General features: G+C 42.8%; 1 protein-coding gene and 1 long non-coding RNA gene across 2 annotated transcripts in view; one reads left to right on the plus strand and one right to left on the minus strand.

Moving 5' to 3' along the window:
• Nucleotides 1-16,810, plus strand: part of LOC128351631 (uncharacterized) — a 31,156-nt gene that overhangs the window by 12,129 nt on the left and 2,217 nt on the right. Inside the window, exons 3-4 of the long non-coding RNA XR_008319921.1 lie at nt 11,366-11,443; nt 14,203-14,347. This is a non-coding gene — a long non-coding RNA (uncharacterized LOC128351631). The remainder of the gene's footprint in view (nt 1-11,365; nt 11,444-14,202; nt 14,348-16,810) is intronic.
• The window catches only part of TMEM26 (transmembrane protein 26), a 44,804-nt gene continuing 38,291 nt past the window's right edge, over nt 10,298-16,810 (minus strand). The window contains exons 5-6 of the mRNA XM_053311337.1: nt 13,261-13,337; nt 10,298-12,219 (exon numbers count right to left, since the gene is read on the minus strand). Of these exons, the coding sequence (XP_053167312.1) occupies nt 11,807-12,219; nt 13,261-13,337 (490 nt within the window). The 3' untranslated portion in view covers nt 10,298-11,806. The remainder of the gene's footprint in view (nt 12,220-13,260; nt 13,338-16,810) is intronic.

Below are 16,810 nucleotides of genomic sequence, written 5' to 3' on the forward strand. Positions count from 1 at the left end.
TCAGGGACCTTCTTATGTTCTGAAGCCATTGGGCAGGAATTTGTGTGTTTAAAGGGTAAAGTATGGAAAGGGCATAGTTTATTTTGAGCACTAAATAAATGCTTGAAAGCTCAGGGACAGGTTCCTCTTATTGTTTCAGTTCATAGATCTTCCTATACTCCCTTGTCAGATTTCTTTGTAGCCGTTTTGTTAGCTTAATACAATCTGTCAATGACCTTTGTCAATGTAACTCCATGATTTTCAAATCCTTGCTTTATACAGCCTTAGATGTTACATGTTTAGCTATCATCCTTTTTTTTCTTTTTAACCACACTGCACAATGACTGTTTTATTTCCCAGTTCACCAAAATATTTGACTACATCAGTTTCTCTTTGATACCCATTTTTACTCTTTTTAACCTCAAGTTCTGTGAGTATTTCAAAGCCTTTGGGCCTATTTCAAAGAAGTCTTTTCAACCTGTAGTTGAAAGTGTAGTTATTTTCTTTGTCATCATTTCAAAGGAGCCACCCTCTCTCTTACTTTTTGGAAATATAGCTTTATTAGTGGCCAGGCACTTTAAAAATTACAGTGCCTTCAACACCTCACAGAACTTTTCTGTCCAAGAAAACCATAGTTTCTTAGCATCATGGTGTTAGAAATAATATTTCATAGACTATCATAAATACCTAGGGTTGCCAACTGACCAAGGGGGGAAAGCAGCCTCAATTGCTCTTGTGCCTTAAACAGAAGCTTGTTTTACAGAAATGAACAGGTGATGCTTTTCAAAGCACAGAGATAAAAATTATCACTTGTGAATGTCTTTAGAAAAAGACACAATTATAGAGGCTGATAGAGTGCAAGATAAATACACCAACATTTCTCTAAGAAAGGGCTGTTAGAACGGATTCTGAGTAGTTTTCTTCTACTTTGTAGAATCATTTGATGTTATTCTATATTTAAAATTTTAAAATTGTTTTAAATGATTCTGAACTGTTCTAAAATTGTTTTCCTGTTGTTTTAAGCAGTGTATTCTAAATGGTGTTTGTTTTTATGTTTTTTAAACTTGTTGTGCTCTGCCCAGAGCCTTTGCATGGAGTGGTCTACAAATGTAATAAATAAGTAAATAAAGAAGTAAATACATACATACCTTTGGGCTTTCCTCCATAAAATCTTGGGAAATGTAGTTGGTGAGGCTGCTGAGAATTCTCTGCTAGAGATTGCTAGTCTCTCCTGACAGAATTACAGCCACGGGGGTTCCCTAGAAAGAAGGACTGGCTGCTAAATCAGCTGAGATCTAGAGTGTAGCTACCCCCATAATCATCCCACCTATTGTAATCAGAGCCACTGAGGAACTTCCCAGATAATGTGGCTTTCCCAGTGGTTGGGGATGCGGATTTTCAGCTGTGACTGTCTGAACCAGCCAGATGATATTGTCCAGGATGTGCTCCCTGTTCTGGTGGAATAGTCATTTCCCGGTACCTAAGCCATAAATACAAATTGCTGGAAAACAACAATTCCTTCCCACAGCAAGTGTGACGACGTTGGCCTCGATGTTGGGGAAGGTGGCTGCATTGGTACTCTGGGCATGTCACCATGTCTTTCTCCCACTTACCTGTATCATTGTGAGAGCCCACACATTTTTTTTAATGTTCATCCTTCTACTTCTTGTTTGAGGATGATGTATGATTACCTTCTCCAGCACTAGAACTCAGATCTCTAATATATATGGTTATCTCCCCGTGCAGAATTGCTAGCCCCATCCTGTCCTGTATATGCGAACGGTGGGAACAGGAGATGGCTAACATCAATTTTGCACCAGCAAGCCATGTCCCCACATGATGCCCTCCATAGCTCTGCCCCCACACTGTCCACAATGTTTTTCAGAAGAGGCAAATGCTGTACTCAGGAAGAGATCCTCCTCATGACTATGAACGGTAGCACATAGCTTGACTCCTCAGACAAACATGGTACTCAAGGATAGTGTGGGACAATGCTATAGAGCACATCAGCATGAAAGGGGGCACTTGTCATTGTGCCCCCATAGGTGGTATACCTGGATACAGCATCCATACTTTCATAAGTATTTTACTGTATAAAACATCACAGTATTAGGGATTTACTGTAAATGCAGTCATACTATAGTAGAACCTTGGACTTCTCAAGATCTCAGGAATGGAGGATGCTTGATGTTCTGACATGCTCCCTCAGCCATACCATCACCACCTCTATATGCCTCCCTGTGATAGGATATGCCTCCCTGTGAAAATGTGAAGCATGGCTAATTTTGTGCCTCGACTCACACTGAACACAGGGGGAAATTGTATAAGCCAAAGGACTTGCCAGGTGCAATTGTAAAAGGTACAGAGCAAAGATCCCATCAAAAACTCCACAAGTTGACATTTTAACAGTGTGACTGTGGAATGGCTTTCTATTAATGTAGTACCTCTGGAAGCCATGACACTATGACTTGATTCAGGCTGTTGCTGGAACCACACAAATTCCTCAGCCAACACATCCCATTGCCTTTCTCCAAGACCACCTATTATACAATTACATGACAGGCTGGGGAATGTAGCTGTCTTCTATGGACGCACTGCACTGTAACACAGCCACCTCATAATGTCAAAATTGCCATAGTAACAACTCATTGCTTATTGACTAGATGGATAAAAATTCACATGACATATCAGCACAGTAACTTTCTGGCATATGGCTGCAGGCTACCCCTGCAGCAGCTTTTACTTTTGGAGTCCCCCTTCCACCCAGTATGGTTTTGTCATAATACGATCTCCTAATTTTAAACTACGCTGCTTCATGATAAAGAAAAGAAAGCCTTAAAACTCCTTTATGTATTTGTTCATAAAACTCATTTTCCTTTCCATTCAAGGAACCGTCCTCATTCAGAACCAAGTTAGAGATGTAAATGTGCATACTTTTGCTCTCGTTCCTGCTCTGTTACCTTTGCTTCTCCCGTTCTTCCTCTCTGCTGTTTTGTCACTCTTTCCTCCCCATACGTCCTTCACAACCTCCAGTGGCTTACTGTTATGGCTCTAACACTTGTGGCAACAGTGCTGCACAAGACGGCTGTACCAGAACAACTGACTTCTCGCATAACCACATGCCACGCACACCTTCCATTATTCCTAATGGAAGTCGCATGCAAGGTGTGATCGCCCAAGAGGCCAGTAGTTCCAGTGCTTGCATAACACTGTTGCTGTATATGCTAAAGCCCCGCAACAGCATAGGCAGGTCTGTAACACCCATTTTACACTGTGGGACATGTAAGCCAATGTTTAGATTTTGGGGATACTTTCTACACTAAACTGATTAAAATGTATTTCTCTTTCTCCAAGGAATCCTGGAAACTGTAGGTCTACATGGTGAGGGATAGGGATCTCTAACACAGAATATGCAGTACACTCACCAAATTACAGTCCTCAGGTTCCTTTTGTGGAAGCCTAACAGTTAAATGGGTATCAAACCAATAAAATATTTTAGGTAAACTTTCACCTGTAGGTTGCTTGGGGCAGAGATTTGTTTTCTGCATCTGTTACTCTGTAAAAGTGTGATGCATGTAGATCATGTTATTCATTAATTTATATAGCAACCAAGTGCATTTTTATTTAAGAGGCAGGAGTACGTATTTGATTGCTGCTTGGTTGCTTTTCACATGGAGAGGAAGGAAATCAAAGGGAGAGATGGCTTGAGCATACTTGACTGAAGTTCCTTAACAAGCCTTGTTCTTTTGGAATAAAGGCTAAACAAGATGAGACATTGGGAGATCTGTGATCAATCTTCTTTCTTAGCCTTCTTTCCTTAAGGAAAGTAAGCTAATGAGATCACCCAGCTTTGTGTGTGTGTTGTGGGTCCACGTGTTGTCCCGCTATCAACTTTGCAATGGCTGGACCAATTAGAACCAAATTTGGTACAGTTGTAGTGACAGATAGTGGTACTTCAACAGTATAGTTTGTGATAATGTCATCCATCTCAATTTGAGATGGCGGATGTGTGAAAGTTTATTTGTTTTTGTTTAAAACATTTATACTCCACCCCTCCAGTACACTACTGTTCACAGCGGCTTTGAGGTGCAAGTGGAAACTAAGTGGGAAGTTTGAAGCGCAAGTGGGCTAACCTGTGAACTGCTTAATCGATCTGAACCAATTTTGGAACAGCTGTAGTGTAATGTAGTTTGTAATGATGTCATCCACCCCAATTCCAGGTGGTGGACACATGAACATTTGAGGCGCAAGTGGGCTAACTTGCTAACTGCCTTCCCAGTTGTAACCAGATTTGGAACAGCTGTAGGGACACATAGGGACACCTTCTCAGCATAGTTTTTGATGATGTCATCCACCCCAATTCAAGATGGTGGATATGTGAATGTTTGAGGCACAAGTGGGAACTGATTTGGGCCAAACTTTGTACAGTTGTAGGGACACATAGGGACACCTCAGAAGCATAGTTTGTGATGATGTCATCAACCTCAGAACAAGATGGTGGACATTTGAATGTTTGAGGCACAAATGGAATAAGTTGTGAACTGCCTAACCGATTTGGACCAAATTTGGTACAGTTGTATTGACAGATAAGGACACCTCAATGGCATAGTTTGTGATGTCATCCACCCCAAATCAAGATGGTGAGTGCATGTGTTATGTGCACCCCCACTATGTGTACCCTCAGCCCTCATGGGTATCCTTGCTGTTTCATTTGTTTATTTACATTATTGTAACCTTCATCTGCTCATCTTAAGTATGAACACAGGATTGTTTGTGTCAGCAGCAGTGGGAGAGGAAATCATTCCAAGGAGACTGAACACTGGACAGTTGAGAGATCCATGAATGACCTTGCTGACTGTACACCGTGGCTCTAATAGTCAGATTAAACAGAGTCCCAAATTCCTTGTTAGTTACATTTATGTATTAAAGCCATAGCTTAGGAGAAAATTAGTTACCTTTTAATGTATGCTATTGTTGCAGCTCTGGAGGCCCCAAGAGCCACATTTTTTATAAGAAAAGGTCCCCATTGTAACTCTGCATCTGGTCTCCCTCTCGCACATCACTATCCATAAGAGACTGAAAATGGCCAAGGGGCCAGGATAGAAGGCAACAATTATTTTGACACCTATTGCTTATCAATCAAGGCTGAAGGCCAGGGCAAGAGAAGATGGCAACAACTCTTTGAAACATCCTGTACGAAGCCATGGGGTGCTGCAGATAAGAACTGTCATGCAGAGACACTATGATAACCAAACCGAAGGGTGAGAATGGGACAACAACTTCTGAGATCAGAATCCTGAAGACTGGTGTCAAGTATGACCAGTTTCCACCCCGGACTGATATGGAAACTGACCACCCTCTTAACCATCAAAGGCCACAAAGAGTATAAGACTTTGGGGTCTAGGACAGTCCATCAGAGGGAGGTCCAAAAGACACATCTTCACCCTCTCCAATGCTGCAGCATCCTTTGCAACCCAGCTGTACTCACCTTGATCTTTTCATTGCACTAGCATCTGGATTGTAGGGAGAACCAGTGATCTCGCCATTTACTGGTTCCCTGCCCATTGGTAATGAAATTTCCATTTCTCTCTTCCCCCTTCTTTCTCCTCCCCACTAGGTTAGCTTACTTGGAATCATGTTAGAAGATTCGTTTTACCTTTCTCTTACTGTAATTCTGAACCTATCTCTCAAGCAAAAATACAAAAGGCATCCATGGTCTGGTTCCTTGCGTCTCCTCACTCATTGATTGGTTGGGGCCCTCATAACCCATCTGCTCATCCTTGGGCTTCTAAAGGGAGGGGGCTGGCTGCATAGTCCCTGCAGGTTTTATATGTGTTGGTGAAGCCTTTGACGATGCAAAAGTGGCACATTGGTGGTACATTGTAGGGAAGTTATGAACCGGTTTGGTGCTTCCTCTGGGAAGCACCGAACCAGCTCAGGTGCCGGTCTTTGAATTGGTTAGGCAGGGCAGGGTGGTTCCTTTTAAAGCAGGTAAACAGCTCCCTACCTGCTCACCTGCTGCCCCACCACTCTTCTGGTGGCACACACTCTCCAAAGCCACCATCATATACCGGACTGTATAAAGTCTTTACAGTTTATATGGCGCAGAAGTTAAGATGAGCACCTTACCTTGCAATTTCCATTCTTTTTAGAGCACAAGTGACAATGTAAATGTAATTCTCATCTTAAACTATAGGTTTTTAGATTACTGAATTTCCAGGTGTTTTAAAAAGGAAAATCTGATTAGCCACTATGGGGAAGAGCTTACCCACCCCATAGGGTAGAACTTCCTGATGTTGAACTTTGTAAACCTTCAGCTAAGAGAAAGTCACACTCCTCCCCCACCACCTGGAAAATAAAATCAATTAAATGACATTAGTGGATTCAGAAATAGTGAAAGTGTGATCCCACCTCATGAATATTCAGCAGTGAATAAGGACACAACAAGAAGCAGGTAGTTTGTGTTCACTTTAAATCTGTACTTCATTGTTTTCTTTTTCTTAAAAACACACAAACACAACAATAATTAAAAATAACAAATGATTTAACAACTGTGTCCAAAACTACAGATTCTCTTCCCAGAAATTTCCCATAAACTTCACAGTTCTCCTGCTTGATTTAATTTCCTTCAGCAAAATAGTCGTAGGCCTTAAGCCAATCTGATTGAAATAGTAGGCCTTAACCCCCTGAATTAACTTTTTAAAAAACCATATATAGTGGCATACTCCGCTTTATTGACTGACTGATTGATTGATTGATTGATTGATTGATTTGATTTTTATACCGCCCTTCTAAAAATGGATCAAGGTGATTTACATTAAAATAAAACTAAAACCAATTAAATGTTAAAAGCGAAAACTGTAAAAACAACATAAAACCATTATTAAAACAATTAAAACAGTTTTCAAAACCCTGGAAAACCAGGCCAAACATAGGAAACTGTCATATACTGAGTCAGACCATTGGTCTATCTAGCTCAGTATTGTCTTTACAGACTGGCAGCGGCTTCTCCAAGGTTGCAGGCAGGAATCTCTCTGAGCTCTATCTTGGAGAAGCCAGAGAGGGAATTTGAAACCTTCTGCTCTTCCCAGAGCGGCTTCATCTCCTGAGGGGAATATCTTGCAATGCTCAAACATCAAGTCTCCCATTCATATGCAACCAGGGCAGATCCTGCTTAGCTATGGGGACAAGTCATGCTTGCTACCACAAGACCAGCTCTCCTCTCTAAACCTTAACAGTTTAAAAACAATTTCAAAACCCTGGAAGGCCAGGCCAAACAGATAGGCCTTAAGGGCTCTCCTGAAGGCCAATAATGAACTCAGATTACGGATTTCTGCCGGGAGTGCATTCCACAGCCCAGGAGCAGCTACAGATAAGGCCTGCCTCTGAGTCACCACCAGACACATTGATGGTAACTGAAGACGGACCTCCTCAGATGACCTTAATGTGTGGTGGGGATTGTGCAGAAGAAGGTGCTAAGATAACTTGGAACCTAAGCCATTCAGGGCTTTAAAGGTAATAATCAGCACTTTTGTATTTTCCCCAGAAACATATTGGCAGCCAGTGCAACTGTTTCAAAACAGGCCCCTTATTACGACCCCCTAGAGAACAAAAGCCACCCAATTATTGAAACCCCAACCCTTTTAAGGGATGCAAACCTATAGGAGCCCTTATGTCTTCTTCTTTTTCTCCTGTCTTCAGAATTCTCAGTGGGCACTCTAAATAATGCTCTTGGCTAACTTTCCCTTAGTTATTTTCCCTATTATTATGGGGATTTCGAACAGTAATTACTTAAAAATCACTAATTGATGTTTTCCAAACCAGCAAAAGGCACCAGTCCCATATGGACCTGAATTTGGGGGGAATGCTAAAAGGACATCAAACATTCAACAAATTTACATTGAAACCATTCTCACGTGCAGCAAAAACCGGGCTAGGGAAACCCAGCCTGGTTTTCACCGCACGTGAGAACTGCCAGGAACTGCATAGTAGGGATGTGCAAACCGGTTTGACGTCAAACTGGTTCAACATTTAACCAGTTCAGTTAGATGGTTCTGGGCCGGGCCGGGCCGGGCCGGGCCGGGCCGGATCGACCCCACCCCCAGTTTGGTTTGGCCTAGAACCGACCCACCCCCGATGGTTTGGAGGGGGGTTTGAGAATTTTAAGGTGATTTTAAAAAACCTTTTAAATGCTCTTTGAGGCAGCAGGGTGTGTGTGCGGAGGTTCTCCCTCCCCCACCACCAGCCTTCTAAATCATCCCCTCCGGCCCGTTTGACTGGTTCTTCAGCCCCTTCAGGCCTCCATAGTTTGGTGCGGCAGCAAAAATGGTGGCCGCTGCACATGCGCAGATAGCCTCTGCGAGGCCTGACATGGCCCATGGCCCTGCAGAGAACATTTGTGCATGAGCAGTAGCCGCCATTTTGGGCAATGCGCCGAACTCTGGAATCCGGTAGTTCGGTGCGTTGCCCCAAACGGTGGCCACCGTGCATGTGCAAATGGTCTCTGTGAGGCCGTGGGCCATGCCAGGCCTCACAGAGGCCATTTGCGCATGTGCGGGGGCCACCATTTTTGCCACCACGCTGAACTACAGAGGCCCAAAGGGGCTGAAGAACCGGCCAAATGGGTCAGAGGGGATGATTTAGGAGGTCAGCAGGGGGAGGGGGAACCTCCACACACCCCCTGCTGCCTCGAAAAACATTTAAAAGGTTTTAAAATGTCACTTAAAAAAATTCGTGAACCCCCCCAAACCGAACCAAATGGGAGGGGAGTTTGGGGGGGGGGTGCCGGACCAAACTGGCCTGTTTGGGTTTGAGTCCAGTCCGGACTCAAACCAAACCAGCCGGTTCCATGCATATCCCTACTGCGCGGCTCCCGGCGGCGGCAAGCCCTCCAAAATAGCCTGCTGCATTACCCAGGTTTTGGGTGAAAGTGCGCCCAAGCACTGGGTTAATTGATTATAGGCACACACAGGAGCAGGGGGCTGCCGGTAATGCACCACACACTTGCATGGTGCATTATTGGGGCTCTGGGGGCTTGGGCGCAGCTCAGTGGGGCTTCTCTGCACCTAACACCCAGAGCTGCTGGGCGAGCTGTGGGCAGCCCACAGGAGAGCCACCACACTTCTGGGCAGGCAATCTTCCCACCCAGGGAACCGCTTCTGATAGTCTGCAGGGAAGGTAAGTAAAACCCTCCTTCCTCACAAATAACCTGCTAGCTCTTCACACAGATCATGTGAAGTGCTTCATTCTCTGTGTGGGAAAAGGTCACCACAACTTTGAAACCTCATTTTAGGAGTTAAAAACTTAAACTGCTGTATTACAGCCATTTAGCAATAGACTTGCACCAAATTTGGAGGCAGAGTGTTTCTTGCTGTGTGTACGATTTCAGAGGGATTGAATAGATACTCTTGATTTTAGAAGCAAAAAAATGTTTAGGGCTTATAATGTCAGAATGTTGAAAACATGCTTCACCTTAACTATATGACTGTGCCAGAAAAATCTAGACACTTTTCAGAATGAAATTTGAGACATTTAGGTTTTCACTGAGCTAGAGAAGATAATCTAGTTGCTCCTCTGCTCTTTTCATCCTTCAGAAAGCTGCTATTCGTCACATGCTTTGGATCTTTTTGTATAAAAATACAGAAATACAAGATATATTTGAAATGATCAGCAAAGACACAGCAGCTAATCTCACAAAAGTGTCAGAAAAAGGCAACTCAGAAAATCACTATTGAAACGACAACCTTTTGTACATGCTTTCTCCATCAAAAATATTTTAAGTGAGGCAAGACCACAGGTTTTATTGATTCCTGTGCTTTCTATTGAAATATGACTTGAAAGTGTTCAGCAGAGTATTATGAAATAGTCCTAAAGGAAAGGTCATAGAGTGTGTGGAAAGGAATACAAAAAAGGTTCATGCATGTTCAAGGAAAAGGACAGCTAAATTCCTCCCCGCCCCCAATTTCCAAACTGTGCTTTCTCAGAAGTTGGTTATATAAAGAGTAAAGCTTTATGGACACACATCTTGAGAAAGAAAGCTTGCCGTTAGGTCATCAGACAGGGGCTTCCCCTTAAATCTCTGCTGACAGGCTACAAGAACTTATGGGTACTGGTCCCTAACAACATGATGTGGATTGCCGAGTTGAGTTCCTCTGCTAGAGAGAATGGAGACTCCAGTCTTTCATCATGGACTGAGTCATTTCCAGTGGCTTCACTGACTAAGGTGAGGTCAATCGTTTTATCCTACACAGTTCATTTTAATTTTTTTTCCACATTTCCAAATGACCCCCACCCCCCAATATGAACATTATTAAGGAAACAGATTTTATTATTTTATTTGCAAACATTCGTCTTTACAATAATAATAAAAAATACTGCAAACATGCAAGCCTTACAACAATGGTTACAGGAGTATATATATGTTCATTAATTCATTCTAATTATGTTTGTTAATACAACATTTTCTTTCAAAGTCTGGAAATACATGAAATCCATTATTGGCCAGATCAGGAGTAAGTTCACACAATGCTACAGAGTTGCAGATATGATCTGATAACCACAGGATGTGAAACTGCTACCATTATTTTCTCACCAAGAACTTGTGGGTTATCAATTTTTTGTAAATGGAAGCGGGGTGGGGTGCGGGGACTTAAAGAGATGTGGGCTTTCTAGGAAGACTTTCACAGGGACGGTTTCTGGCTGTCAAGCGCTTTTCCCTGGGGGAAAACTGGATAATTTTTAAAGGATCCCTAGATCACAAAGGTGTGAGGAGGCAGCTGGAATGCTCTTTTGCCCTTCTTCCCTCCATAAGAAGCAACAGCCATCTCACCAGTTTGGCAAGTGCAGGGGTAGAGTTTACAATTGCTAGCAGAGGAATGTAGAGGGGAGCAGCTGGATGTGGGATTTCTAGCTGGCATAACATGGTAGCTACTGAACTGCGGGAGCAGGAGCAGGCTCCAGCCGTGGCCAGGGACAATGCACAAAAATATGGTAGTTATCATGCAGACAAGTATCAAAGAGTATTGTCTCTTATTGCATATTGCCCAATCATGAAAGCCATTTTGGGAAGTGATAAGCCTATTGCAGGTAGGCTATCTTCTAATCTGAACTCACCCAAAGGTTTAAAGAAGCAAGTACCTTTGTATAAAACTGGTTATCAGAAAAATCCTTCATCAACATGAATTGTGATTGAGTCAATCCAAACATGATGTTGATGCAAACAAACAAGACTTGTGAGAAATGGTAAGGTTTTACTGGGAAGAAAGAGTTGCATGATCTTTTGTAATTCCTTCAGGGGTTAAACAGTTTTATGTTTAATCCAGCTGGGAGAGGTGATTTTAAACCAGTTGTTCTTGCATTCACTGAATGTATAATGTTTTCATTTCAGATCAGCAGAAGGAATATATTCTTTTCATTCATTTGCACTTCCATGCCATTGTCACAGCTGAAAAGATTCTTCACAGAGGTGAATATGTCCTCTACCATATTATAGTTATAAGCCTGAATTTCAGGTGAATATTCTGCTAACACAATGTCATTGTGTGAGTTCACTATTGTATCACATATTTTTAAGTTTCAGAAAACTACTTCTACTAAATTCTACTGGATAAATATGATATGGAGTTTCTGACAGCCTACTGAAATCAGTAGGATTGAAAGATTTCCATTTTGATGTGTTTACTACAACATCTTTTGCTTGTTAGTCAAACATTCATCTTGTAATGGATAGGAAAGATGTCAGAACCATAAAGATTGTCTGATAATTCCAGTCCCTATAAGAGTGGTCAAGCAGGGAAACAAGTGTATATCACAAATAAAATATCTGGATTCACTGGCTTTCAACAGTGACTGATGAGGTATCTTCCAGGGTAGTGTTAGCTCTCTCCTTTTCATTAATATCACAGTTGGGTTGAAGAACATAATTGTTATGCTCACATGGACAACAGCCAACTCCTCCTTTCTGGCTATTTGACTGATGCAGAGAGGCATGGAAGTCTAATGATAACACGATGAGACGGTACAGTTGTAACATCACAACTAAGATATTCTTAGCTGTGAAAAACACCAGCATCTGGTTAATGACTTTAAAACAGCCCATCAGTATCAGGCGCACAATAAGAAAAGGGCCATCTTGAATGAACAAGCTGATGCCAATGTTCCACAGGTCTGCACTGTGTTTGCAGAGAAGCAACTTGAAGACTCTCTTGGATGAGATTGATGGACTGCAGTCAACATGTTGCACTACAAATGAAGGTTTTGTTTTGCATTAATGCCAGAGACCAAGTGAAATGGAAGCTTCAAAAAATATGTGCACATCTGGGGTGGGGGGTGGGGGCTTGATCTTCTATATAACCAAATTGAGCCTGTATTTGTGTCTTGTATGAAACATAGTAAATTTCTCATTGTCTCTATACACACATATGCACATGCACACACACAAACCTTCCTTAGTCATGTTAGCTGACATTTCTGAGCAGCAACAAGGCAATTCTGTTCTGACATAAAGATCTACCTCACCAGTTCTGCTCTCTGTCCCACCACTTACTTGTATTTGCTTGGCTGCTGTCATGCCCAAAGTGTATTCAGGACTAACAATCTGGATGTGTATCCAAAGCTTATGAATGTGTCTTGTGCAAGTTTGCCTTTGGACATTGCAGCAGCAGAACCATAACTGAAAGGAATTTGCACATCCAGACAGCTGTGGGAAGTAGAACACCTGGAACCACTCTGATTCTGGGACCCTGCTTGCCCTTAGCATAGCACTATAAAAGGAGTGAGACTTAATCAACATACCATTTCTCCTTGTGAAGAACCTGGCTTATACTGGTCATAATTATTAAGCCTTGGCCAGCTTGGTGTCACTGCAAAGCCTGGGCAAAATGCTGTTTTGGGAGCCAGCAACCCTTGCAAAGTACTCAGTCTTACATTTAAGCACATGTTGGCATTTCCTTGAAAAATGCCAATGTCCTTTTCTTGAAAAGGACTTCATGCTCAAATTAGGAAGGGGAACACAGAGCCTTGGCTGGGACAAACAAGGTGATCCCCAGCCATGTCAGTTCTTCCCCACCATGTTTCCTTTGGGGAATTCAGAGAATCACAAATCTCTGATGATGGCAATTATGGAAAAATAGTCCTTGCTCACAGCTTATATTGCCAAGCAAGGCTTGGACTGACTGTTTTACTCTCTTCTGATGGAATTTGGGAGTTTAAGGGCAGCAAGAAATGAGGAAAAAATCTTTGCACGCTTTAGTAAAATCCTTGGAAATGTGTACTGTTACAGACCTGCAAGATCCAGAGGAAACTGCAGCATACTCCAAGTCCACACTGCTAGAATTGCATATACAAGAGGAAGGTTGTTCCTGAAATAAACAAAGATGTATCAGATATAAAAAGCAATTCCTCCAAAGTGCATGTAATACAGAGTCTGCAAGATATCCTGGACAAACTGATGGTGTCCATACAAGGCCAGAAGTAGTAACTTTATTCTGACATTTTAGTCATGCTTTTGCACTGAGAAATCAGCAAAGTGAGACTCTCCTGTGCGTTACCAGGAACCAACCCATTTATTTAGTTACAAAAACTCCCTGGGAGGCTCTTGAGCAAAATGGCATCACTTTGTTCTATCACACACAACACTTATCTTGTCTGTTTCCAAACTCGTTCTTGGTTCTAGCTCAGATACCTGTGTATTTGATTATGATACAGCAACTAACCCATGCTTAAATACAGCATGTGTGCATATTATAAGGAATACCCAATATCTGGAGAATGGCAGCATGTGGATGCTGACAGTCCCAGGTGCTTTTATGAATACCTGAACATAGATATGTATCCCCTCTTTTTGGACATATACAAGTGAATGTTGACTGAACAAGTACTGGTATATCTCTTGAGTTTCCACACACTGGCAAAATTTTGTCCTGAACTGTCAACTTTCACATGTGAACAATGTCATTCATCATATTTTAGACACTCGCCATCATAGATACAGAATCTAAATGCTGTAAACTGCTGCATATAATTCAGTAATGCTGGAATAGCATTTCTGCTCGCCGGCCTGGCTTAGAGAAAAATCGAAGTCAGGCTTCCGTTTCCTGCAAGACAATTCAGGCACAGGCCTCAATCTAGCCTTTTGGCCTGGTTCTAAAAAGGGGTCCACCCACCTGTTCATATCAAGGTCTCTCCTAAAAGCTAATAAAGAGTTCAAATTATGGATTTCTGCAGGGAGTGCATTCCACAGTCCAGGAGCGGCTACAGAGAAGGCCCACCTCTGAGTCACCACGAGACGTACCGGTCGTAACTGGAGACGGACCTCCTCAGATGACCTTAGCGTGCGGTGGGGATCATACAGAAGAAGGCGCTCTCTAAGGTAACTTGGACCTAAGCCGTTCAGGGCTTTAAAGGTAATAATCATCACTAGGGATGTGCAAAACGTTTCGGGTATGGAACGATCTGTACCTGAAACTGCCTGTTTCGGGTGATTCGTTAACGAAACGAATCACCCTTTTGCCTTCCCTAAATGTTTTGGAGCCAAAATGAATCACCCCTGTTTCGGCTCCAAATTATTTGTAGTTTCGACCATCCATTTTGTGGCTGATAACGTGCTTCTTCCTCCTCCTCCATTTTGAGTTCTGATGTCTATTTGAATTTCCCACCTTTTTGCCTCCCATTGACTTCAATGCAAAAAGGTCCGATCTGACATCTACTCGAATTTTGGGTCCCAGGGCCGAAAGAGTAGGGTGGGGTGGTAGTGCCTAATGAGTGGAGGCTACCACCCAAATTGCAGAGGGATTGGGCAAAGGGCTGATTTTTGGTGAATTGTTGAATTTTTAGTGTCTTTGGGGCAGATTTGGGGCATAAATTGGGATCTGGGGTGGAAGAGTGGGGTGGAGTGGTAGTACCTAATGGGTGGAGGCTACCACCCAAATTGCAGAGGGATTGGGTAAAGGGCTGATTTTTGACGAATTGTCGAGGTTTACGCATCTTTAAGGTTTCCCCCCATAAGGTATAACGGAGGTTTATCGCTTCACGTCGGGCAGAAAGGGGTGGCCTAGAGAGGTGTGGGGTTGGTGGTAGTGCCCAAGGGGGGGGCAAGGAAGCTACCAGAATTTTTTCAAAGGATTTGGGCAGAGGGCTGATTTTCGGTGATCTGTTGAAGTTTACGTGTCTTTAAGGTTTTTCCTCATAAGGTATAATGGAGGTTTCAGCAGCCCCATAAGTGCACTTGGGGGGTGCTGGGGTGGCCCAGAGCGAGTGGTGGTGTAGTGCACATAGGGTGCCAAACATCCCCATGGGTTTCTAACCCATGGGGTACAGGGTTCTGTTGTTTCTGAGGTGTTCTGAGTGTAGATTCTTTGGTCGCAAATGAGAGTGGATTCATGGTTTGTATTGAAAATCTCATGGGGGTGAAAGTCAAGCCCTCTAACCTGCTCCTCCTTGCGGCAGGCATGCCTTCAGAGGTTTATAAGCCTTTAGCAGCCCAGCAGCCCCTCCTGCCATGAGAGACTGATCTATATCAATCAAGCATCTTTGCTGTCTATTTCATGCATCTGTTGAAGCAAGCTCATGCCACAATAAATTGATTAGGTCTCAAACTAGCTATAGTTAGCCATGTTGAACAACTTAGTAATTAACTTCAGTTGCTTTCAGTGGGACTTTGTAACAACTATCTTTTGCTTGACAAGTGCTTTAGTTCTTAAAGGGCTAACTGGCTCTACCCACCCCCAGCACAGTACCTCCAGTGACTGTTGCTGGTGTCTATCTGATGTTTCTTTTTAGACTGTGAGCCCTTTGGGGACAGGGATCCATCTTATTTATTATTTCTCTGCGTAAACCGCCCTGAGCCATTTTTGGAAGGGAAATCAAATAAATAGAAATCAAATAAATAAATAATAATAAATAATAATTAATAAAACAAAGTGCCACAAGAGTTTTTGTTTTTCTTAAATTCAAAATCCAAGTTTATTTATTTAACATATTTGTATACCGCCCACTACTGAACTCTCTAGGCAGCTTACAGCAATAAAACCAAGAAACTTTAACAATCAGAACATAAAGAATCAAATTAAAATATCCATTAAAACTACCAACTAGCCCCTTAATGGTGCAGTGGGGAAATGCTTGACTAACAAGTAGAAGGTTGCCAGTTTGAATCCCTGCTGGTACTACATTGGGCAGCAGCGATATGGGAAGATGCTGAAAGGCATCATCTCATACTGCGTGGGAGGAGGCAATGGCAAACCCCTCCTGTATTCTACCAAAAGAAAACCACAGGGCTCTGTGGGCACCAGGAGTTTACCTTTACCTTTACCTTAAAACTACCGAACAGCTAAAAAGCTTGGCTGAAGAGATGCATCATTAGTTGTTTCCTAAAAGCCAACAGGGATGGAGCAGCTCTAATCTCAGCAGGGTGTGTTCCACAGCCCTGGGACAACTACAGAGAAGGTTCGCCTTTGAGTCATTACCAGACGAGCCAGTGGCACCCTCAGAAGAACCTCCTCTGAAGATCATAATAGGTGGCGGGGTTCATAACGAAGAAGGTGTTCCCTTAAATACCCGGGGCCCAAGCTGTTAAGGGCTTTATAGGTAATAACCAGCACTTTGAATTTTGCCCGGAAACCTGTTGGTAGCCAGTGTCGTTCTTTTAAAATCAGAGTAATATGGACTCTTTTGGATGTCCCAGAGACCAATCTGGCAGCAGCATTCTGCACCAACCGCAACTTCCAGACTACGTACAAAGGCAGCTCCACATAGAGTGCATTGCAGTAGTCAAGCCTGATAGCATGGCAGTCAAGCCTGCAGGTTACCAGCATGTGCACCAATGTCTTAAGGT

Source organism: Hemicordylus capensis, chromosome 3 (genome assembly GCF_027244095.1).
Source record: "Hemicordylus capensis ecotype Gifberg chromosome 3, rHemCap1.1.pri, whole genome shotgun sequence".
Lineage (NCBI taxonomy): Eukaryota > Metazoa > Chordata > Lepidosauria > Squamata > Cordylidae > Hemicordylus > Hemicordylus capensis.